Source organism: Anolis carolinensis, chromosome 2 (assembly GCF_035594765.1).
Source record: "Anolis carolinensis isolate JA03-04 chromosome 2, rAnoCar3.1.pri, whole genome shotgun sequence".
NCBI lineage: Eukaryota > Metazoa > Chordata > Lepidosauria > Squamata > Dactyloidae > Anolis > Anolis carolinensis.
In genome coordinates, this window is record NC_085842.1 from 197,606,694 (window position 1) to 197,632,113 (window position 25,420).

The 25,420-nt window shown below is 42.6% G+C and overlaps 2 protein-coding genes across 5 annotated transcripts in view; one reads left to right on the forward strand and one right to left on the reverse strand.

The window, feature by feature from the left end:
* LOC100555519 (adenylate kinase isoenzyme 1) overlaps positions 1–25,420 on the forward strand; it is a 67,629-nt gene that overhangs the window by 27,768 nt on the left and 14,441 nt on the right. Inside the window, exon 2 of one of the 3 annotated variants that reach the window (XM_003216749.4) lies at positions 22,000–22,192. The exons of 1 other annotated variant lie outside the window; for it this stretch is intronic. Coding sequence is in view for 1 of the 2 variants with exons in the window: in XM_062971504.1 (XP_062827574.1) it covers positions 22,078–22,192 (115 nt within the window). In the remaining variant the exon portion in view is untranslated. Of the gene's footprint in view, positions 1–21,623; positions 22,193–25,420 lie in introns of those variants that run through there. One more of the 3 variants, XM_062971504.1, reaches the window with a different exon arrangement.
* gtf2f1 (general transcription factor IIF subunit 1) lies at positions 1,544–20,922 on the reverse strand. 2 transcript variants are annotated; one of them, XM_008103711.3, is made up of 14 exons: positions 20,774–20,922; positions 18,452–18,513; positions 17,405–17,451; positions 17,216–17,288; positions 16,184–16,377; positions 14,022–14,192; positions 13,110–13,291; positions 12,349–12,493; positions 11,079–11,137; positions 9,705–9,824; positions 8,799–8,872; positions 5,297–5,435; positions 3,857–3,989; positions 1,544–2,022 (listed from the first exon to the last, which is right to left on the reverse strand). In XM_008103711.3, exons 2-14 carry the CDS (start codon positions 18,461–18,463, stop codon positions 1,818–1,820), a joined length of 1,554 nt encoding a protein of 517 aa, XP_008101918.1. In that variant the 5' UTR covers positions 18,464–18,513; positions 20,774–20,922; the 3' UTR covers positions 1,544–1,817. The 2 variants fall into 2 exon arrangements, with proteins under 2 accessions (XP_008101918.1, XP_003216798.1); XM_003216750.4 differs by having other exon boundaries at positions 11,079–11,140; positions 20,774–20,921.

Sequence of the window (25,420 nt, forward strand, 5' to 3'; positions counted from 1 at the left end):
ATAGGAGGAAAGCTGGTTTACCATCATGTTTCACAGACCCATTAATTGCACTATTTCTTCGAGGTTTTAAGAATCTGAGACCATCAGTCGCTCCTATAGTTCCATGCTGGAGTTTGGAATTAGTACTGTCGTCTTTAATGAAGCCTCCATTCGAACCCCTGGCTACTGCGGATTTAGCTTACCTGTCTTGGAAAACAGCGTTTTTAGTAGCAATTACGTCTGCTAGACGAGCGAGCGAACTGTGTGCTCTTCGGGCGGATGCCCCATATATAAGATTTCATAAAGATAAAGTGGTGTTGCGCACTGATGTCTCGTTCCTCCCAAAAGTAGTATCTGTGTTTCATACTTCCCAGGAAATAGTCCTTCCAGCCTTTTTCAAAAATCCATCAACAGCACTAGAAAGGAATTTACACATGCTAGATGTTCGAAGAGCGCTGGCTTTTTACATTGACAGAACAGCTGATTTTCGTAAATCTCCAAGATTATTTCTGAAATATCGTGAAGATACTAAGGGTGCACCAGTTTCCACACAACGGCTGTCGGCATGGATTGTAGCTACGATTCGATACGCGTACAAGCTAGCTGGCCGAGAGTTGCCAGAACATGTTAGAGGCCATTCAACGAGATCTATGTCCACCTCAATGGCCTTTATGAAAGGTGTGCCCATGGATGCCGTTTGCCGTGCAGCTGCTTGGTCCAATCCATCAACATTCATCAGACATTACAAGGTTGATGCAGTGTCTCGAGAGGATGCTGCGTTTGGAAGAGCAGTACTTTTTTCTACGGTGGCATGACTCCCACCAGCCAAGGTTAGTAGCTCGCTAATCTACCATATGTGCGTATTTCACAGTTGACCACGATGGAGGAAAGAAAAGGTTGCTTACCTGTAACCGTGTTTGTCCGAGTGGTCACCTGTGAAATTCGCACATCCCCGCCCATCCTCCCCACTATGTCATGCCTCTTACCTTGCTACTATCGCGGCAGGGAACTGGGCGGCAGCCCCTCAGACTGGCTATATATAGGTCATGGGGTAGAGTGGGCGGGGCTTCCGCTAGGAGAGCTCTAGAAGATTCCGTGAACTGTCAGCATAGGCTGAGGGATACCATATGTGCGAATTTCACAGGTGACCACTCGGAGAAACACGGTTACAGGTAAGCAACCTTTTCTTTCCATCTTTTCCGGAGACTAAAATTTGCAGCTTATTTTAAAAAAACTATAAATAAGCCAACATTTCTATGTTATTCTTATTGTAAATATATAAGTGAGCCAAGACTTCAGTTATTGCAGATGAAAAATAACTATGTGAATCCAGCCAAAGGAAACCATCCAACAGCAGGGTATTCAGAGACAAAGCTTTCCTCTGTTGGCCAGAATGTGCAGAAAATAACATTATGTGGAAATAAACTGTGAGCCAGCTTTTTCTGAATCTTTGCACTTCAGACTAACAGTAACAAGGGGAGAACAGCAGGTTGTAAACAGCTTCTGGAAGACAACAATTTTCCTACTGAGCTCTTCTAGGACAGGAATTAATGCAGGAAAAATATTATAAAAGACATCTTCGTATTTATTTCTAAAAATGGTAGTATGTCATTTCTGTGTTCTGAAAATTATCCTCCAGTCAAAGAGGCCATGTTTTTCAGACCCCACTATAGGCTCAGTCAATATCCTGACCGTCCACTGCACACAGCCTCGAGAGGACTCACAGGCTTTGTTCCTAGACCCACAGCTTCCAGGCAGACACAAGGGACTGAGAGCTGCCTGGGCAGACGGCAGGAGCTAAAGGCCAGTTTGTATTTGGACTCAAGTGTCAACCCTTCTCACTCTTTGAGGAAAAAGTGCATCTTATCATTGATGTTCTTGCGCTCGGGGTTGAGACGCTTAAGTATCTGGGCCAAAACGTTGACTGTCTGGTCACTGCTTAGCCCTGTCTTCTTGGTTTGGAACTTCTTCAGGAGATCCTTGGTAGTCATGGGTTTGCGGGTCAAGTAACGGCGGACAGCATCTTCTGTCAGCTGTACATCACTGCAAGGAAAGAAGAAAGGTTGAGAGACTGCAACATCACACCAAAAGCATGAGGAAAGACTTCAAAGGAGGACAGTTATATCTTTCCCTCAACCAGGCAGTTGGCAAATGCCTGTAATGTCCTAACACTCTTCCTTGGTGTCTATAACCACATATGATAAATACACATTTGAGAAGCATGGATGTTTATTTCTCAGCCTTGCCAAAAGCTCTTGTTGGTGGACCGCTACTCCTATCATTTCTCAGTGTTGACTATGCAAGCCCTAAACGATTCCAGTCCAGTTTATCTATCTGAACTTATCTTCCTCTATGAACCATCTCAGAGATTAAGATAGTCTGGGGAGGCCCTGCTATTGGTCCTGCCTCTCTTGCAGGTGTGGTTGGTGGGGACAAGAGACAAGGCCTTCTCAGTGGTGGAACTCCCTCCCTAGTGATCAGCACCTTCCCTCCTGATTTTTAGGAAAAGACTGAAAACATGGATGTGGGACCAAGCTTTAGGTTAATCTATCAGAGTGCAATATGTGAATTTGGAATGGTGCAATAATAACTGGAATAGCCTGGACTACGATATTGGATTATGTGATTTTAATAATTTTAATGTTGAAATATTTTTAGCGGTTGTTGTAATGTATATCTTTTATGTGCCAGATATGTGTTGTATGGCATCGAATTGTGCCTTTATGTGCACCTCTCTGAGTCCCCTTCGGGGTGAGAAGGGTGAGATATAAATATGGCAAATAAATAAGTTGGACCAGATGGGAGTTGCAGTCCACTGATGTCTAGAGGGCTACAGGTTTCTTGCCATAGGCTTTGCAAAGAACAAGCATGGTGTACTGGTTTGGGTGCTGGACTTTGAAGACCAGAGTCTGAATCCCGGAATGGCCATGGAAATCCACTGGGTGACCTTGGGGAAGTCACATTCTCTCAGCCTCAGAGGAAGACAATGGGTACCTCCATCTGAACAAATCTTATCAAGAGAACTCCATGATAAGTTCACCTTGGAGTCACCTTAAGTCAAAAATTACTTGGAGGCATACAACAACAACAAAGCTTTACAGCCCTTGGCTCCTGGATAACAATTAGCCATTTACGTTGCTTATTGCTTTATTGAGTTGTTGTATGTCTTTCGGGCTGTGTGGCCATGTTCCAGAAGTATTCTCTCCTGACGTTTCGCCCACATCTATGGAAGGCATCATCTGTCAAATAGGCAGGATATAACTATAACTATAATTTTTAAAAGAATCAGCACAGCGCCTGTGGTGCATTCAGAAATCCATATGCTATCAGGAATCCTTATAAACTTTTATGTGTTTCTGTTACCTTGAAGTTGATCCTAACTTATGGTGATTCTACTACCAGGTTTTCTTGGCCAGATTGATTTTGCCATTGTCTTTCTCTTAAGAATTGAGAGAATGTGACTTGCTCAAGGTCACACAGTCATGTTAAAAGCTTCCTTCTTTGAAGGCTTTCAAATAGGCTGGATAACCATCTGTCAGGGTTGCTTTGACTGTGTGCTCGTTCATGGCAGGGGCTTGGACTGGGTGCCCTGTGGTCTCTTCCAATTCTGTTATTCAAATATTCTCTCATATTGCAGATTGGGCGTGATGGCTTAGGCAGACCAAAAGAGTGGCACAAGTCAGGTTGGGATATGAATTGAGAAATTCCTCTCCACAACTAGGAGCCACTATATTAACTTCAAGCCAGACTTATAGAACGTTTTCTCAAACTCACATTAAGGACCCCCTGACCAATGCCAGTCTCCCACCACCAAGAGCTAAATTTGCCCTGTTCAACTCACCATGGGGCTATGAGAGCTACTATTTCCAGTACTTACCCACTGTTGGGAGTTGACTTGCCCGACTGTGGTTGGGGGGTAGATTTCCCAGAGGTTGTAGCAGCCTGGTTTCCACTTTCCAGTTTCAGCCGTTTGGCAGCAGGGAACTCACCAGAACCTCCTTGCCGCTTACCTGTTGCAAGGAAACAAAGCCAGTCAACTTCAGGAATCTAATCCCCAAGTGATTTGCTGTTCCATCTCTAGGGTTCAGGCTCAGCCTCTTCTTTATTAGCAGTCAAAACCAAGAAAACAGAACCCCACTCACAGGAAGTTGGAAGTTGCCCTATATCTGTCAGATTCAATGGCTCACACTGCTCAACACTCTCAACATAGGCTACAGGTTTTTGAGCAGGACTATCCCTAACCCTACTAGGATTAAACCTGGAACCTTTTGCATGCAAAGTATGTGCTTTGTCACAGAGCTACAGTCCTTATCAGTGGGGCTGACTGAAGCAGAAACTGAACTCTTCCATTCTTATCAAATGTCACCCCAAACAAATTTCACTTCTATGCAGAGACAAATAAGTCACACCTCCATATTTGCTGGTTGAAGTTTTGTGGATTTGATTGTTCACAGATTTGATTAATAAGTTGTTTCCAGGAATCCCCAGATCCTGTGCTGGAAGGTGACTATAGTCACCATAAAAAGTCTAGAGATTGTTAGAAAGAAAACCTCTCTAGCAATTTTTGGATGCTCCAAGGCAATCCTACAGTTAATGTCCAGGAGAAGGGGACCAGAGAGTGACCCTTGAGAATCTAGAGATTCCTAGAGGTGTTTTCTTAGGTAAAAACATAGCAGGTTTTTTTATTTGTGGCTTTTCCACTTTTGCAGAAGTCCTGCACCCCTAATTGCCACACAAACAGAGGACATTATATACTGATTTTTCTCAATGTTTGAATGTTCACAGGATTTGGAATTTCTTTTTAAATTGATACTAAGATGTACTGAAAGTAAGACGGAATGAACTAAAGATCAAAAAGAGGCAGTGGTCAGGAGATGTCCTTACCAAACCCTCTACAACAGTGGGGCCAAACTTGTGGACCTCCAGATGTTTTGGTCTTCAGCTCCCAGAATTCCAGGTCAATGGATATGCTGGCTAGGGCTTTTGGGACTTGGAGGGCACAAGTTTGACACCTCTGCTCTACAACAGGAGTGAGCAACCTTTTGGCTATAAACCCACAGTCCCCTCTTACTGATCATGCAGGTTAGGACAGACAGCAGCTGAAATCCAAAATGTCTGGTAAGCCAAAGTTTCTGCACGAATGCCCCCAATTCCTTTTGAAGGTGCAGCTTAATTTATCTCCACAGACATCTCTGTTGGCATGGGTTTAAAACATAAATGCCACACCGCACTTTTGAAGAATACATTCGTTTCAGAAATCACAATCCTAAAAGGTAAAGAATGTCAAGCCTTGGCAGACTTCTACACTTGGCCATACCTTGCTCCAGTTTGTTGGCTGCAGCCCGCAATGTGGAAGAGGTGCTGCTGGCATCCACCAAGGGAGTCCCTGGGCGGCTGTTCCCTTGTGAGCTGCTAGCAGAGCCCTTGCGCTCCTTCTTGGGAGGGGTCTTCTTTTTCTGTAAGGACAGGGGGGCAGGTTCAGTTGAGAATCACATTGCCTCTTAGGCTCCACTGTTCTAATGAGAGGAGGTCTCTTTTAAGCATGTTCAAAACCACCTACTGAGCATTAGTAACAAGAGCACAGGAATTGGTTGCCAGTTTCAGGATACAGTATAGAAAATAATTATTTTCTGTTTTCTGCTTATAGTCCAGGAAACAAAAAATAGTACAGTATGGCCACGTTTTCACTCATCTACGCTCAAAAAACTACCTCCAACCCCCAGAAAATGTTACTGGGCCTTTCTAGCTTTCCCAGTGCAAGTCTATGTTGGCTTCCAGCCTAACTACAGTCAAAATATAGAAGTATCCATAGTTTCAGGTATCCATGGGGGAACATATCTCCTGTGGTGTGAGGATCATACTGTCACCAGGCAGACTATGAATGTTTCATGGGCTTATAGATATTGCAAACCAATTCCTAAGGCTGTCTAAGTAAGTCAACAGAAAGGCTGCTGATAAAGTCAACAGAAAACGAGGGCAGTGGTCTAACAACAAAAAGATAGCTGAGATACAGACAATAAATGTCAAGAAAATGCAAATCTGCAGACTCCCCAAAAGCAGAGTCATGCTCAACACTGCAATATCAGGTTGCCCAATCTCATTAGGTTACGTACTGGTGGTCATCTTACAAACAGAAGTAATGTTTGTCAAGAAAGTTCCATCCACGGAAACCTGTCCAGACTGCAACCACACTTGTGAATGATTTGTGGACTCTCTTGCATTTCTCATTTGCCCTTTAATGGCAACTTAGAACTATAAAGGAGAAACTGGGATGGGACATAGGTTTTGCTGGTAAGTAGCAGCCTAATGCAGGGACTGGCATTTAATGGAAGGTGCTGGATATGGAGATGATGATGGTATCTCTCCTCTAACTTCAGTCCAGAGAACATTTAATAGAAACCAGGTCTATTGAAAAGACAATTGCTATGACTTGAGGCGTTTGGTTAGGAATGCTTCGAATCATAACATGACTATGCCCAAAATAAACTCCCCCAAAGAGATGTGTTTAATTAGAACTTCCACAGAGAAATCACTATAGAGCAGGGGCAGGAATCATGTAACCATTTAGATATTGAACAGAAACTTTCAGTAATCCTAGGCAGAATAATCAGCAATGAGAGGTGTAATTCATCAATATCTGGAGAGCTGCATGATACCTACCCCTGCTATAGAAAGTTGTTGATCAGTTGCATACAACACAATTGAAGACAGTGACCAAGGCTGTACTTTGATGGGAGTTGTTTGATGAGACATCAGCACTCTTTGGCAGAGAAAGCTGAAAATCTTGTGAAACTACAACTCCCATTAATCTGGAGCCAAATGCAGAGAGATCTCAAACACCCAAGGTAGAACTCCAACAGGACACTTCACATGTATAAAACAAAACACCGCCCAAAGTCCTGGTTAAGAAAGAATAGGAAGTGTAAGGGGAGAGCAAGAGCCCTAGTGATTATGGTGAAGATTTGCCACGCATCTTCATCCCTAGGAGGAGTAAAAGAGGCAAGAAAGAGCCAGAATTCTTTTGTGGTGCCTCAAGCAAAAGTGTACATGGTAGTTGGAAGTAAAAGTACTGAGAAAATATGTCCCGAGAAAGAGCAAGAAAGTCTAAATGTGAGATAGGATGAGGATGTGCTCACAAGACAAGCTCAGTGGTGGAAATGACAGTGTTTGGAGTAGAAAGGCCTAGGAACCAGAGTGTGGTCAAAAATGAATGGATCTGTGAGAAAAAGTGTTTGTCTGGTAGTAAGGAAGTGCAGTCAGCCAGAGGTTGGAATGTTCAACAGAAGTTTCCAGAAGAGTATGGCAGAGGCATGTGTGAATATCAGAAACACAGAAAGATAATGCAAGGAACCTGGAAGAAGTGTGACAAAAGAACATGCATGTCTGAATGCCAAAAGCACAAACATTGGATGTGTGGAGTTGGAGTTTGTGAGAAAGGAAAGAAACCTTTCAGTGACTGGAAAGTTCTTAAAAGAACAAAACTCCCACATGCTTAGCCAAGGGTTCAAAGGAAAATTTTGACATGGCTTAGGCCAGAATCTGAAGGATAAATTCTGTGCGTTGATGCATGTAAATAAAAATGTGTAATTGTAATAAAGATGCTTTAAAAGTGTGGGAAACTACAAGGAAACAGCAGACAGACAAAAGGTAGAAACAACACTGGCAGGATTCTTTGACATGAGAAGTCTGTTGGGAATTGAAACTGACAAAATGTTTCATACTGTAAAAGGTGACACATGTTTTCAGAAGCAGTTTTGGAGGGGATTGTGAGTCAGACAATGTTGTATTAATAAAAATGCAACTCCATGTGATTTAATGTGTATGTGAAAAAAATCTTTCTGAACATGTCACTGAAATCCACTGAAGGGTTAAGTAAGTGGTGATTTGTAACAAGTAGGACTGGCTAAAGAAGCTGTGTCATGGCCATGTGACAGGAATGAAAAGGTTTGCATCATTTCCTTTGACCCTGGGCATAATGGTTAACCAGTGTGGGTATATAAAGAGTGGAGACCCATGTGCTCTTCTCTCTGCATGTCTGATGCCTCCATGAAGGAGGGCCTGTCACCATGTTGATGGCTATGTGTTCATGAGTATCATGAAGCCTGAAAATAGACTGTACAAATGCAACAAGCTGAAAATAAAGCCTTCAAAGTACTTTTGGATGAACCTGAAAGTTTCAGTGCTTCAATAAAAGATAAGGTTCGGGAACTGCATAATATTTCACTCTGCTAATCACTAAGCTGCTGATAAAGAACTCTGCTGATGTTTGGCTATTTGGATCTGCTTGCTTTAGTACATTATGTATAAGCGCAACGTTAAGGTGATAATAATTGGAAGGTTACAAATTACATGCCTACCTGGTGGAGTTGTTGTGATTATTGATCCTAACCCATGCAAACAGAATCTGGGGCATTGACCCATGACAGTTAAAATGATGTAAAACTGCATTCATTCTACAGTCAGTACACGCCTAACCCTTCAAAACAAAAGGAAAGGATAGGTGGAGGAAGATACAAGAGTATTTTGAGGTACAATTGGGTGGGGAAGAGGAAGAATATAAAGCTCTTTTGACATACTAAATAATCCCTTGTAAATACAAAGGGAGAAAAGTTACCATTCCAACTACTTTTTGTTGTGTGCTCACTCTGAAGGAAGTGAAAACTGAAGAGTATTTTTAAAATTCCCCACACAGTGATCATAAATTTACAGTCTATGCTAGTAACTCATAAAGACCAAGCTTGAGTTAGGAATAATGAGGGAACTCCATAACAAAGCTCCAGATGATCCAGCCATCCACCATTCAAACTATCTGGAATTACCGTCATAAAGAGTGCTGAAGAGGCTTCGCTGTCAATGTCGCTGTCCTCAGATGTCTCAGATTCATCACTGCTATCTGTAACACAGTGTCAACAAATCAATCTAGGCTTTAGTACCTTCATGGCTCCCTGTTGTTTGGATCACTAGTAACCTGTTATCAGAAGTTCATACTTCTCTTACATCACCTGCTCAAGAGATCCTTCTTAGGTAACATCTCGCCATATCAGCTACTTCAAGATTGCTCTTGCTACAAATTACAGACAGGCTAGATACATCACTTCAGTATGTGAGATACCTAACTTGTGCAATAAGTGAAGTTGGAATATATGCAGTCATGATTGGAACGGCCTTCGGATCATGATTTCAGATTGTGTTGTTTTTAGTAATTGTTTTTAATGTTTATATGTTTACTTTTCTGTTTTAATGCATATGTTATTTTATGTTTATTTTTGTGGCATTGAATTATTGCCTATTGTAAGGCCGCTCTGAGTCCCCTTCGGGCTGAGTAGGGCGGTGTATAAATACCATAAATAAATAAACATTCAGCTCTGATTGATAGTTATGTGACTTGCCAGAAACTCTCAAAGCATTAAGAGCCTGCAAATATGCATGATTTCAATAAAAAAAACAATCTTGTTATGCTAGCCACAAAAAGAAGCTAACAGGACATGAGACCCTTCATCAAACAGGCACTGTCCAGACACACATTATTATTCATTACTGTAGCCATAAGAATGAGAACCTTTTCTCTTTAAACTGAAATTTTAGGAAAGATGAAGTGTGTAACCTAAATCCACAATCCGCACTTCTGTGAAATTGTACCCCAGGGCGCCTTGCCCTAGGCCTGATTTACATATCTCTTTCCTAACATTCTGTCATATTTGCTTCAGCATCCTAACTGTACTCACCTTTCTTCTTCTTCTTGTCCTGTGGAGTGGGGACCTTCTTCTCCTCCTCTTCCTCTTCTTTTTCTTCTGCAGGCTTTTCCTCCTCGCTCTCTTCACTACTTTCGCTTGCTTCATCTATACCTGCAAGAGATAAAATAAAGGAAGGCAAGCCATTAGCCACTGATATCTGAGCAAAGATTGCTCAGCAGCTTGCATGATGTAACCAGATAGAAAATAATGGAGCAGTCACTTAGCAACAATGCCTATCAATTTCCCAAACAGACCCTTTGCCAATGCTACTAAAACCGAAATCACTAGTTTCTGTGCCTTGCTGTTCCATTCTGCTGTATCTGGAAGGATAAGGCTAGGATTCTTTAATAAAGAATGATCACCATCCTCAACAAGCTACAGTTTCTACAATTCTTTTTATGTCTTAAGAAATATGGGATGTTTCAAAATGATGGACCCAATTTCAAAGCAGCATATTTCACAATGGCAACACGTTATGATTACACAAAAGGTTGCAAATTGTTGAATGAATTATCAAGTGTTACTAACCAATTTACAAATGCTCTATGCGCTCTCCACCTGCTGTATGTTTTCTGAACTGCAGAACACAATACGTCTTATGTTACAGCAGTGGTTCTCAACCTGGGGGCCCAAGATGTTTTTGGCCTTCAATTCCCAGAAATCCTAACAGCTGGTAAACTCGCTGGGATTTCTGGGAGTTGTAGCCCAAAAACATCTGGGAACCCCAGGTTGAGAACCACTGTGTTACAAGGTCACCATCCTGAAAATGACTGAGACTACAGGCTATTTGTGCACTAAGAGAGGCATCTAGTCCTTTGAAACTCTTTGCCTCACCCTTTCAAGGGGTAAGAGTTTCATTCATGGGCAGTTCATGGTTGCAGATACAGCGATTTTCCTTTCAAAACAACCTTTACACTAGGGTGTATTGTGGGGGGAATGGCAAATTAAAATATGTTTTATTTAAATCCAAGAGAACACTTTTATAGGAATATCTTTAGGTCCTCCAGTGTAACTCTGCTGGAGATTGATCATATTGTCGCTCTGGAAGACCTAGAGATTCCTAGAGAGACCAAAGTTAAACTCGCAAATGTAGAGGGCCAACAGTATACAGTTGCAGTATACAATTACATCAAATGAGAATAAGGTAGAACATGAACAGCTGATTTTGAATCTCAAAAACTTCTAAATCAAACACAAGTGCATGTCCTACAAATAATTCAGGCAAAGTAAATATTAAGGACACTAATTTAATATATATATCTATATATACCCCCAAGCTTTTGGATGGGTCTTCAGCCTGGTTGTTCTCTCAAAATTAGATTTGTTTATTCATATGAGTGCTGCTACTTCAGTTTAACCACATACCTTTGGGGATGTCTTCTTCATTGGTCGTCTTGGGCTTTCCCACCACTTCCTCTACTGAGCTACTGCAAGAAGATAAAAGGCAACCCAAATATGAGCGATATAAGACAACAGGGCAATCAGTGGAGAGAAGCAGCCCCCTATGGACATAGATACTAAGAAGCAGGAAGCTGGCAGTGTTGTGTGTGTCACATAGTTAATCTCACTTTAGCTAAGTCACCTTGCTTCCCTCACATGCACAGCAAACTGTCTTTTCACCACTGCTGAGAGAAACTCAGCTCCGGTCGCAACTTGATGGACTTGATGAGGGCAAACAAATTAAACTTAATCCAGACAAGACAGAGGTACTTCTGGTCAATTGGAAGGCAGACCAGGGAATAGGGACCCAGACTGTGCTGGATGAGGTTACAATCCCCCTGAAAACACAGGTCTGCAGTTTGGGGGTCCTCCTGGATTCAGCGCTGAATCTGGAGGCCCAGGTATCTGTGGTGGTCAGGAGGGTCTTTTCACAATTAAAACCTGTGTGCCAACTGCGCTCATTTCTTCAGAAGCCAGACCTGGCCACAGTGGTACATGCCTTCGTTACATCCCGTTGGGATTACCGTAACATGCTTTATGTGGGGCTGCCTTTGAAGAGTGCTCGGAAACTTCAGCTGGTTCAAAGAGCCTCAGCCAGGTTGCTCACTGGGACTGACTACAGGGAGCTGACAATCCTCCTGTTGCACAGCTCCTCTGGCTTGTTTCCAGGCACAATTCAAAGTGCTGGTTATGACTTTTAAGGCCCTAGACTGCTAAGGTCCAGGCTATTTGGCTGACCACATCTCCCTGTATGAACCTGGCTGGGCACCGAGATCCTCAGGAAAGGTCCTTCTCTCAGTCCCACCTCCATCTCAAGCTTGCTTGGTGGGAATGAGGGCCTTCTCGGTGGCTGCCTCACCACTCTGGAACTCCCTTCTTCCCAGGGAAGGCAGAATGGACCCCCTCCCTGCTGTCCTTCAGGTGGCAAGCTAAAACCTTTTTATTCAAGCAGGCTTTTAAACAAGAAGGTTTTTAGCTTTGAATATGTATTTACTGCCATTTTTAAAAATACCATTGATATTTAATTCTGTTTTAATGCTTGCATTTTTGTAGATTTTAAATTGTATTGAAATGCTTTTAATGTAAGCCACTTGGAATCTTCTTGCAGAGAATAATAATAATAATAATAATAATAATAATAATAATGCTTTCCCCAGCTGAGAAGAAACTATTCCCAATCTCTGGCAGAGCTCACCTAGAGCCATCAGACATATAGTCCACCTCCTGACCCTCAAAGTCCCCATCATCACTGTCTTCGAAGGCTTCATCATCAGATCCCTTCTTTTTCTTCTTCTTCTTGGTGAGAGGGGCTTTCTTCTTGGGTTTAGTTGGCTTTTCACCTAATAAGAAACAAAAGGCAAATAATTTCAAGGCATTCCACTGAAAATGGAGAACCACTGGTTTTATAACTGTGGGGACATTTTAGCCCAGAATCCTATAGAATTGAAATGCGGAGGTCTGCCTCAGAGATGACCACTCCGGGCAGCAAATTTGAGGTGTCACCAAAAGGCAGTAAACTGAAAACGTATATAATGATCATTATATGCAGAACATTGTGGATTGGAAAAACGTGCTTGTGGAATTTAACCCCATGTACTGAAATGATTTTGCTGACTTTAGGCACTCAGGTGAATGAGAGATGGGACACCACTGCATTGCTCCATCTCAGGGCCCAATACAGTCTGTTCTAAAGCAAGCCATTGAAAAGAGCCCTCTAAAAGAGCTTCCTGGTGGTAAGATCTGTTTGGCAGTGGAATATGCTGCTTCCTTGGGCTGTGGTAGAGTCTCTGAAGGTTTTTAAACAGTGGGTGGATGGACATCTGTCAGGAGTACCTTGAGCATATATTTCTGCCTGGCAGAATGGGGTTGGACTAGATGATCCCTGGGGTCTCTTCCAAATGTATGTTTCTATGATAAGCTGTCACACCCACCACTCTTTCATTCAACTTTCCATACCATCAGCATCACTGAATTCGCTGTCATCTGAGCTCATTTCCAGATCATCTTCCAAATCATGGATTTTCAAATCACTTCCTTTCTTTTTGCCTTTCTTCTCTTTCTCCTCCTCTTCCTCTTCCCCTTGGTCCTTCAGCCGCCGCTGTTGCATGATGCTAAAATGGTTCAGCACTTTGTTCCGTCTGCAGAGGAAGAAAACGGGTCACACTCAGCCACCAGAGGCACACGCAAGAAAGCTGGCTGAAACCTTCAGACTGGAGGCACATATACTACAACATTTCCATCTTTCTGGAACACTCTTTGAATTGGAGGTGCAAATAAAAGAGCTAAAATCAAACAGATGAGAATAGGCAACTTCAAACATTTTAGTTTATTTTAGGGCTCCGGCAGGTGAAGCTATGAACTACAATTGAAAAGATCTGACTGCAAAGACTGGGTGCAGCACAGTAGACAAATAGCAATCTCATATCTGCCATGAACTCACAGGTATCTTTGGCCCCATAAAAGATGACACTGATGTACCTTCCAAAATTCTTGTACAGATTAATAAGACAATTAATGTGAAGTGCTTTCTAAAGTGCTATCCAAATGTATACATCTTTACTGCTCTAGTTATATATACCTAAACCAGTGGTTCTCAACCTGTGGGTCCTTAGGTGTTTTGGCCTACAACTCCCAGAAATCCCAGACAGTTTACCAGCTGTTAGTATTTCTGGGAGTTGAAGACTAAAACATCTGGGGACCCACAGGTTGAGAACCACTGACCTTAAGTAGCCTCTCCCTCCATGCCAACTGTTTGGAGAAGAATGATACAACATGGGAGTCCTAGCTCCATCATGTACCAGCCTTCAGGCCTATATGGCATATCACCATACAATATCTTGGGAAGATATTAAGGCTCTGTACTCTCACCTCTCCCATTCCTCCTCAGCTTCCTCTGCCGTCAATGTACGGTGCTTGGCAATGGGAGTAAAGTTATACCAGTTATTAACTGGAAAGGCTTCAAAGGCACCATCTGGACACTGAGTGAAGATGTAGTAAGATGTGTTTTCTGTCACGCCACCCTTTTTCACACCTTTGAACCTGGGTGAAAAGAAACAGGAGATATGTTCAGAATTTAAAACAGAAGGACCTAGCATGGCATAGTGGTTTGAGCATTGGACTATGACTCCGCTCAGCTCTGGAAGCCCACTGATTAACCTTGGACAAATCACACTTTCTCTCAGCCTCAGATAAAAGCAACAGCAAGCCCCCTCTGAACAAATGTTGTTAAATGAACCCTTTAGGGCTGCCATAAGTCAGAAATGAGTTGACAGCAAAAAAACAATAAATCATTTGAAGACCGGGATTGAAAATTTTTGGCTATAGATCCAGAAAAGACACAAAGTGTGAGTTCATTGAATCATCAAAAAGCAAAGGTGTTACAATTTTGGATTTGGGGAGTATTTCAGATTTCTACATAGGGGAATATGCAACCTATTTTAATGGAAGCATTTATCAACATTCATATTTTCAGAAAGCTTTGACAGAAATAAGAGGTAAAAAAGCAGTTAATGCAAGTTTTGTTTACAGCATTGGTTCTCAACTTGGGGTCTCCAGATGTTTTAGGCCTATAACTCCCAGAAATCCCAGCCAGTTTACCAGCTGTTAGGATTTCTAAGTGTTGAAGGCCCAAAACACCTGGGGACCCCAGTTTGAGGACCATTGATTTACAGTATTTGATTTTTTTTTATTTCAACTTAAGAAGCATTTGTTTAGAAATCTATCTGATCTAGCAGACAAACTTTTTTTACTTCCATGTATTAGAGCCGAGTACCACTCTTGGACCCTATTACTGATTAAAATGGTAAATGTTTCTCCTTGACATTAAGTCTAGTCATGTTCGACTCTAGGGGGTGGTGCTCATCTCTATTTCTAAGCTGAAGAGCCCGCGTTGTCCGTCCGTAGATACCTGCAAGATCATGTGGCCAGCATGACTGCATGGAGCACTATTACCTTCCAGCTGGAGCGGTACCTATTGATCTACTCACATTTGCATGTTTTCGAACTGCTAGGTGGCAGAAGCTGGGGAAAACAATGGGAGCTCACCCTGCCCCATGGATTCAAACTGCCGATCATCTGATCAACAAATTCAGCAGCTCAGCAGTTTAACCCACTGCGCCACCGCGGCCTATGGTGTATTGATTACATCCACATAATTCCCAGAAACTTGCTACAATCTGGCAGCTAATGGCTCACAGAGCTGCAGGGTCTTTGGGCAGCAATTTCCTAGAGACAACCATGAAGATGTGTTTCTTTCCTCTCTCACATTATTAATGACCCAGGATCATCTGAGGAAACTGAATTATATGTGATTGAGCACAGACAGAAGTCCTTATTCATACAAAGCACAACTTAAAACTATGAAATTGGTTCCACAAGATAGAATGATAACTGCTAACCTGGTCAGTTTTAAAGGAGATTCGACAAAGTCTTGGAGGATAACGCTATCAGTGGCTACTTGGTGTTGTTATTGTTGCTATTATTATTTATCACCTCTATTGTCAGATGTAATAAGCCTCTGCATATGGTTTCTGGTAGCACAAGCAGGAAAATGCTGTTGCTCTGATGTCTTGTGAACTTCCAATTGGCATCTGTTTGGTTGCTCTGGGAGCAGGAGAATGAATTACGTAAGTCTCTGGTCTGATGCAGTCCAAGTTATGATCTTACATCTCTCATGAGTAAATAGTTCAACCCCCATATCAGGAGAACCAATATTTATGGTTTCATTGATCCGGTTCTCCTTATTCATTTAGGATATCCTGTACATGCCACACTCTCTTTTCAGTATCTCCATTATTTGGCCCACTGAAAATAATAGGTTTCTCTATTATTAATAATTTCAGGTATTAATGTGAAGTCTGGGAACGTATCCCCACAGATATGAGGGTTGTGCTGCATCTCATTCTGCACTTGAGAAATGTTTGTATCTCTCCCTACATGCTCCCACTCTAGCCAAGGTGGAAGAATAATGTCAATCATCCTCCAAAATCAAGACCTCTTCTTGACAAAAGAGACCACCATCAACTGCTTACTTGCGTCCAGCTTTGCCGTTGACTTTCAGGATCCAGGGCTGGTCTTCTGGCTTGAACTCCTTTAAGATGATACCATATTTCTTCCGCCGTGCCTCTTCTCGTAGCTTGCGGTTGAACTCACTCCCAGCTCCTGATTCAGGCATTTCTTCTTCCTGGTAGATCTTCTTATTGCTGAGATCTCGCTCCATCTTTGCCTATGGAGAAGCAGGAAAGAAAATGCTAAGGCAGTGGTTCTCAACCTGTGGGTCCCCAGATGTTTTGGCCTTCAACTCCCAGAAATCATAACAGCTGGTAAACTGGCTGGGATTTCTGGGAGTCTTGGGCCAAAAGACCTGGAGCACACAGGTTGAAAACCACTGTGCTAAGCCTGGTATGTTCCCTGATAAGCAGGGAATAACAGTTTCCTAAGCAGCCCAATACAGTGGTTTGGTAAAGTATTCTTTCCAACATCATTTTGGGCCTTCTTTTTGATCCAGTGGCTGTTATACCATGGTGACAACCAGGAATAACATTTAATTGAATGAATATTTAAGTCAACAAGGACTAAAGCAGAAGCACCACAGCTTGGCTGTGCAGAGATGTGAAAACACAGGATCTCTCTACGGCTGAAAAGTTTGTGTTTGACACTGAACGAACTTTTGGTGCTTAAGCCTGTGTTCCTCCTTGCACATTTCCTTCACACTGAGATAACCTGGTTGTAAGTCTAGCAGAAAAAAATAAACAAGGAATAGGACTGGCAAGATTTGAGTTTTGGCCTAAGATGCTAGAAACTAGGGTTCCAATCCCTACTTGGCCATGAAAACTTTGGGGATGTTGCATTGTCTGTCTCAGGGTAAGGCAATGGCAAACCTCCTCTGAAGAAATCTTATCAAGAAAACCCCATTATAGGTTTGCCTGAAAGTTTCCATGAGTTGTTATATTTGCTAATTTTGGATTGTTTCCCCTCATATGAACACAGGTTGCTATTGCCCAGATAGTCAGCATGTAGGATTCAATCAACTACTGGGTATAACCTGAACTCAAGTGTCCTACCTGGTGCCAAGTGGCAAAGTTGACTTTGTCGGCAGCATTGAAGGCCATAATATTATATTTTTTGGAGGTATTTCTATGGAAAGAGAAGAAAGGCAACCATGACTTACAATTTAATATCACACTGAGAAATAACCAAACATAACGTTGAGCAACACCTGCTTTAAGAAGAAAATTACAAATGGCACTTACTTGGGAACACGCACCACATATTCAGTTGCCGCCTGGCTGCTGGTTCCCTAAAAATAAAAAAGGCATTTCCACAGGTTAAGAAAGAAAGTGGAATGGAAGGAGTGGATTACTTTGCAAAGCATATAAGGAAATATATATTGTCTATTTTAACTAACACACTCCCTGCAGGAAAAGAAAGATGATAATAATAATAATAATAATAATAATAATAATAATAATAATAATAATAATACTTTATTTATATATTGCCCTATCTCTTTGAGAGGACTCAGGGCAATTTCCAACATAGCAAAAGAAACCATACAACAAATTAAACATAATAAAGAATAATAAACATGAAACAAGAACATACATTTCAAAACAAACACAAAAATTAAAAAAAAAACAGTTACGAAATGCTCCATCAGCAGAGCCAGATATAATGACCAGGGCTTCAGAGTGGGCAAGGCCAAGTATAAAGTGCTAGGCCAAAAGACCAAAGAAACAGTGACACTACAAAGAAGAATGAATTCCTAGTACAATCCAGTCCATCTTCCAGTATACTTCTTATAAACTGTAAGTCTAGCTTTGGTTGATCTACACATATTTTTACCAATGTACAAAATGTGAAGACCAAGGTATGGCTGCTTTTCCAATAAGGTGTTTCTGAAATATTTTGGACTTTCATTCAATGTGTATCTCACTGAGGTAGTTAAATACTCGAGTTTCTCTATCACTGCTGTAGAGAAAAAAACTGGACACAGAGAACTTTTTTCATCAAGCGTTGTTATAATATGCAAGGTGCCAGACGTTGGCTCCAAATCAAACCTCCAAAAAGTGTAACACAGGCCATTAGTTTGAGAGCAACTTTGCCAAAACAGGTCAGATGGGATTTCCAGGGATAATTGAGACTAGTGGTCTCAATTTGGGGCAATGTATTACGGCGGAAAATAGTGGCCTACTAGTGTATATACTGGGTGTTGCCTGGGTGTTGTTTACAGTAATTGGGATGCTCTTGATTAAGATGACACATGAATTTCAGACAACCTCAAGATTATAACAACTCACCAAGGAAGTCATTTCTGGATATGCTGTACAGGCATTCAGCAGCGACTCGGTAAAATACTAGCCTGAAGAAGAAAGAATGAAATAATCAGGTTTAACAGGATGAACGAAAGCTCTGTGAGTAAAGAAAGTCAGCAGAGGCACTGCAGAAAATGATGGCGGAGGGAGGGAGGACTGAAAATACCATATGGGAAAAGAGAAACAAGGAAAAACTTCAAGGACTGCCACATTTTGCTGCCTCAAATTCTGGCTCTCCGAGAGTATCTCTAGAAAAGTGCAGAGTGCGTTTCATCAAAGCAGATTTTTCTTTTAAAGGACAAAATGTCTCCAGGAAGTAAAGGCCGAAATGTCTAGGAGCAGAAGTGTTTTAGATTTTGGACACATCTTGGAGATGGAGCCCAAGCCTAAACACATAATTTATTTGTGCTTCCTAGATACGCATATAAATGTTTTAAGGGACTTTAACTTTGAATTTTTAAATACTGTTTATATTTAATTCTGTTTTAATGTTTGCATATTTGTATATTTTAAATTGTAAGCTAATGCTTTTGTGTTAAGTTGCTTTGAGTTTCCTGCGGGAGAGACCAAGTGGGGTATAAATAAATATAATAACAATAATAATAGTAATAATATAGCCTGAAAGGAATTATATATACGATATTTTTAAGGCAAACCTTATAAACATTGAACCATCAGAAAGCAAAGGTGTCACTCTCAGCCACACAATTTGAACTGTGGTGCCCAGAACTGGACACAGTCTTCCAGATGAGGTCTAATCAAAGCGGAATACAAAGGCACCATGACTTCCCTCAATCTAGACCAGTGGTTCTCAACCTTAAAACATATACAGTAGAGTCTCACTTATCCAACATTCTGGATTATCCAACACATTTTTTTAGTCAATGTTTTCAATATACAGTAGAGTCTCACTTATCCAACATAAATGGGCCGGCAGAACGTTGGATAAGCGAATATGTTGGATAATAAGGAGAGATTAAGGAGAAGCCTATTAAACATCAAATTAGGTTATGGTTTTACAAATTAAGCACCAAAACATCATGTTATACAACAAATTTGATAGAAAAAGTAGTTCAATATGCAGTAATGCTATGTAGTAATTACTGTATTTACGAATTTAGCACCAAAATATCACAATGTATTGAAAACATTGACTACAAAAATGTGTTGGATAATCCAGAACGTTGGATAAGTGAATGTTGGATAAGTGAGACTCTACTGTATTGTGATATTTTGGTGCTAAATTCGTAAATACAGTAATTACTACATAGCATTAATGTGTAATGAACTACATTTTCTGTCAAATTTGTTGTATAACATGATGTTTTGGTGCTTAATTTGTAAAATCATAATCTATTTTGATGTTTAATAGACTTTTTCTTAATCTCTCCTTATTATCCAACATAATCTCTCCTTATTATCCAACATAGATTTCCCTAGCCTAAAATGATACATTTTAATATATTGGTTTTATGATTCCCGTCCCCTTGATCTGGTCATGTAAGTGTGACTTATTGTTATAACTGTATTATTTTACTTTGTTTAATAATGTGTATTATGTTGTTATGTAATGTTTGTGTTGCTTTTATGACTGTAAACCACCCTGAGTCCCATCCGGGAGATAGGGCGGTATATAAATAAAGTTTTTATTATTATTATTATTATTATTATTCGCTTATCCAATGTTCTGCCGGCCCGTTTATGTTAGATAAGTGAGACTCTACTGTATATGCGTATCTTTGTTGTTTATTCATTAATTCGCTGCCGACTCTTTGTGACCTCATGGACCAGCCCATGCCAGAACTCCCTGTCAGCTGTATCTCTAGGAAACACAAATAAATTATGAGTTAAGCTTTGGCCCTATCTCCAACAGTGGAACTCTCCGCCTCGGGGTGTGGTGAAGTCTCCTTCTTTGGAAGCTTTTAAACAGAGGCTGGATGGCCATCTGCCCGGGGTGCTTTGACTGTGCTTTTCCTGCATGGCCCATTCAACTCTATTATTCTAGTCTATGATTCTAACTCCCACGATTCCATCGCCTTGGGCCATGGCAGGTAAAGGAGAGTCAACCCACATTACTATTATACTGTAGGTTTGGTTGGCCAGAGAGAGAGCCAAATCCCTGGTTTAAAGGCCAGCCTTGAGGCGAAAGAAAGGAGAAGGGGAGCCTCCCAAACGCAATCGCTGGCTGTCCTTAATGCCCCTTTCTTTGCCCCAGGCTGGGATGCCTGACTTCAGAATGGAAGGGAGGGAAAGGGAGGTTGGGAACAACCAAATCCACAAAAGAAAGCAGCACCATTCAAGACTCACCCTCTTCCAGGCAGCTTCAGCCTCCTCTAGTTCCGCCGCCACTACGCATGCGTTGAAACCCGGCGGCCGTCTTTACGTCTCTTTCTCCAAACTTCCGGTAGCCGTGTGTTTCTGTTCTAATCCTCCCTGCGAGAGGCGTTGGTGGCCGGCAGGGGTCGCCCTCGAGCTCTGGAATCAATCAACCCAACAGAGCGTTTGTCTCTATGTAGACATGCTTTTCAATGGCAGTTGTTCCAGGTTTCAGTGCGTCCAGAGTCGATGTTGCAATGTTTGGCGACTCCTGCAAAAAGGTACACAAGGGAAAACCGCTCTTCGGACAATAATTCCCAACATCCAACAAGCATGGGCACATTTCCAAGGAGAATCCAGTTTGTAAGATGGCACTGTTTCGGGAATGACTAAACCAGTTGGGTGACTTTAGGGTCAGTCACACTCTCTCAGCCTCAGGGCCCTTCCACACAGCCATATATCCCAGCATACCAAGGCAGACAATCCCACAATATCTGCTTTGGATTGGGTTGCCTGAGTCCACACTGCCATATAACTCAATTTAAAGCACATAACTTTAATAATAATAATAACTTTGTGTTGTCGAAGGCTTTCATGGCCGGGATCACAGGGTTGTTGTATGTCTTTCGGGCTGTGTGGCCATGTTCCAGAAGCATTCTCTCCTGACGTTTCGCCCACATCTATGGCAGGCATCCTCAGAGGCATCCTTACCTCACAACCTCTGAGGATGCCTGCCATAGATGTGAGCGAAACGTCAGGAGAGAATGCTTCTGGAACATGGCCACACAGCCCGAAAGACATACAACAACCCAATAATAACTTTATTTTTATACCCCGCCCCATCTCCCCGAAGGGACTTGGGGCGGCTTACATGGGGCCTTGCCCGATACAACAATATAATAACAACAACAAAACAATAAAACAAATATCCCAACAATAAAAACATTAGCATCAATAAAACAGTCATTAAAATCAACATACAGCATAAAATGTTAAAAACAGGAGACTAATACACAGATCTAGGCCAAAGTGCAGAATATTCCGAAATGGGGAGAGGTAGTTTTACAGCTAAAATGGACAATAAAGTGCAATGTAATAATGCAATGTAATAATAATGGACAATAAAGTGCAATGTAATAATGTGAGATTTTATACAGCTGTGTGGAAGAGGTCATAGACACTAAATATTTCAAATTTGGTTTTTTTTTTCGTGTCAGGAGCAACCGGAGTTGCTTCTGGAGTGAGAGAATTGGCCGTCTGCAAGGACGTTGTCCAGGGGACGCCCGGATGTTTTGATGTTTTTACCATCCTTGTGGGAGGCTTCTCTCATGTCCCCGCATGGAGCTGGAGCTGATAGAGGGAGCTCATCCACACTCTCCCCAGGTGGGATTCGAACCTGGCAGCTTTCAGGTCAGCAACCCAACCTTCAAGTCACTTAGTCCACTACGCCATCTGGGGGCTCCAACATTTCAAATGTACAGTAGTCTCTCACTTATCCAACGTTCTGGATTATCCAACATATTTTGTAGTCAATGTTTTCAATGTATTGTGATATTTTGGTGCTAAATTCGTAAATTGTCAGGACCCAGGCTGCAGGGCACCAATAACCATACACAGAGGCCAGAATCTATCTAATATCTTTATTGAAGGAGTATATAAAGTTAATAAAAACAAGTGTAGAAAATAGTCCAGAATTAGACCTTTCAGGAAAGGTCAAAATTAGTCCAAAGAAACAATGTCCAATATGAAATATTAAGGTCCAAAGTTGTAATCCAATAACCGAAACACTCACTTTGCCAGTCAAAGTGAGGGGAGATGACAAGGTCCTTTAGTCCATGAACTTGAACGAGGCTAGGAAGTAACTTGACTCTCGGAATAACAAGGCTTGAATACAAGGCAGCAAGGAACGAGGAACAAGAACAAGATCCGTGGTATTTACTTGGCAAAATCCGGGAAACAAGGCAAGGCTGGGTCTTGGAAAGCAAGGCAAAATCCGTGGAAGAACAAGGCTGGAAAACGAAGGCTTGAATCAGGAACAAAGGCTTGGAAGCGGAGTAGCTGTCCACACACACTACTCCAGTTGCTGACGAATTGACTCCGCAAGATCCCTAAATAGGCCTTGTTTTCTCCACCAGAGAACACTTCTCTGGGGAACCAGAAACGAAAGTCAATCTCTGTGTCCAGATGTATGACTCCCTAAATTTTCTCATGGGAACAGGCTTAATCATCTGAATGCTTTGCTGCTATTCTCAAACTCCTGCGATTAGCCTGTTGCACTCCTTTCTGCTGGAGAATGTAATTACGGCGCGAAAAAGGGGGAGAACTCGACTCCGGGCTTGTTTGGGAGATTTCTGGAAGACAAGCCTCCTGCAGGTGCAAAGGCTCAATTTCTGGCTGAAATGGTTCCCTTTTTGGCTGAAATGGAGGAAAACCCAAGTTCTCCTCTTCGTCAGTCACAACAGCACTAGGAATGGGACTACATGGCCCATGAGTCATCACACTATCCCCCTCCTCAAGCCCCCTCTCAAACCGGGACTCTCTCCCCGAGGCGCGAGGCCGCGGCTTGGCGGGATAGGTCTGATGGAAGCGGCGGGTTAGATCAGGAGCATGAACCGTGGAAGCGTCTTCCCAAGAGCGCTCTTCGGGGCCAAAACCCACCCAGTCAATGAGATATTGTAGGCGGCGGCGGTGAAAGCGAGAATCCAAAATGTCCTGAACCTCGAACTCTTCTTCTCCGTCCACCAAAACAGGGGCGGGGGCCGGCCGGTCTGCATCAGGGCGCACACCATCCGCCGGAAGGAGCAGGGAGCGATGGAACACTGGATGAATGCGCATAGAGCGCGGAAGTTGGAGTTTGAAAGTCACGGGGTTAAGTTGCGCCACCACTGGATAGGGACCAATGAAACGGGCATCTAGCTTCCGGCAGGGACGGTGGGAGGGCAAAAAGCGAGTGGACAGAAGAACCCGGTCTCCTACCTTGATTTCGGGGCCCGGCTGGCGATGCTTGTCAGCGTGGCGTTTATAGTCCTCCTTGGCTTGGTCCAGTTGCTGGAGCAAAAGTTGCTGCACTGCTGTGAGTTCCTGCAGCCAGTCCTCTGCTGCGGGAACTTCTGAGGTTTCAATGACAGGAGGAAAGAAACGTGGATGGAAGCCATAGTTTGCAAAGAACGGGGTTTCCTTAATTGAAGCCTGGACCCCATTATTGTAGGCAAACTCCGACAGTGGTAACAGAGAAGCCCAATTGTCCTGTTGGTAGTTTACATAACAGCGAAGGTACTGTTCCAAAGTGGCATTGGTGCGCTCAGTTTGCCCATCTGTTTGAGGATGATGAGCCGAAGATAAACGAGAGTCTATGCCCAATAGTTTTTGTAGTGCCTTCCAGAAGCGAGAGGTGAATTGGGACCCACGGTCAGTGACCAAACTCTTGGGCAATCCATGCAATCTGAAAACATGTTGGAGAAATAGATCTGCAGTCTCTTTGGCCGTGGGAAGGCCATCACAGGGAATAAAATGGGCTAACTTGGTAAAAAGGTCCACCACCACTAGGATCGTGGTGAATCCACAGGAAGGTGGTAGATCAGTTATAAAATCCGCAGAGATTATTTCCCATGGGCGAGATGGGGTAGGAAGGGGATGCAGAAGCCCTGAGGGCTTTTCCCTTCTTGTCTTGGAGCGCTGGCATACTGGGCAGGTGTTGACATATTTTTCTACATCCTTGCGGATCTTGGGCCACCAGAAATCTCTTAGGATCAAATGCATAGTTTTGAATAGCCCGAAATGCCCTGCTGGCTTGCAGTCATGACACAAACGAAGTGCCTTTTCCCTGCCCGGTCCTGGGGGGATGTAAACATGATTTCTATAGCAAAGCAGCCCATCCTTAAGCGAAAAGGGGAAATGTAGTCCTTGGCGAAGTTGATCCTGCGCCCAGGCATCTGCTTGCTGACTAGCCCTGATTTCTTGAGCACAAAGGGGCCCTGGAGTAGAGGGAGTTGATTCAATGGGAGTGGATTTGGTGTTCCCCACTGTGAGCGTGGCAAAGTTCCCGGGTTGTAGCAGCTGGGACTCAAAGGTCTCCTTGCGTCCTGCAGCGTATTCTGGTTTCCGTGACAGAGCATCTGCTTGCTTGGTCTGGGCTGGGGTTACATAATGAATTTGGAAGTTAAAACGTTCAAAGAATAAGGCCCAGCGTTGTTGTCTCTGATTTAGCTTGCGGGCAGTTCTTAGATGCTCTAGATTCCGATGATCAGTATGGACTTCAATGGGAAATTTGGCCCCTTCTAACCAATGTCTCCAAGTTTCAAAGGCTGCCTTTATGGCCAATAGTTCCTTTTCCCAAATGGTGTAGTTTCTCTCTGGTGCGGTCAATTGACGGGAATAAAAGGCACAAGGATGAAGATGATCTCCCACCGGTTGTAGGAGTACAGCCCCAATTGCTACATCGGAGGCGTCCGCCTGCACAACAAAAGGGGTTTCAGGATCTGGGTGCTGAAGGATTGGCTGGGACGTGAATAATTTCTTTAGTTGCTGGAACCCTTTCTCTGCTTGATCTGTCCAGCGGAAGGGCTGTTTCCCACGGATGCAGCTGGTGATTGGATCAGACCAGCGGGCAAAATCTGGAATGAACTTGCGGTAATAGTT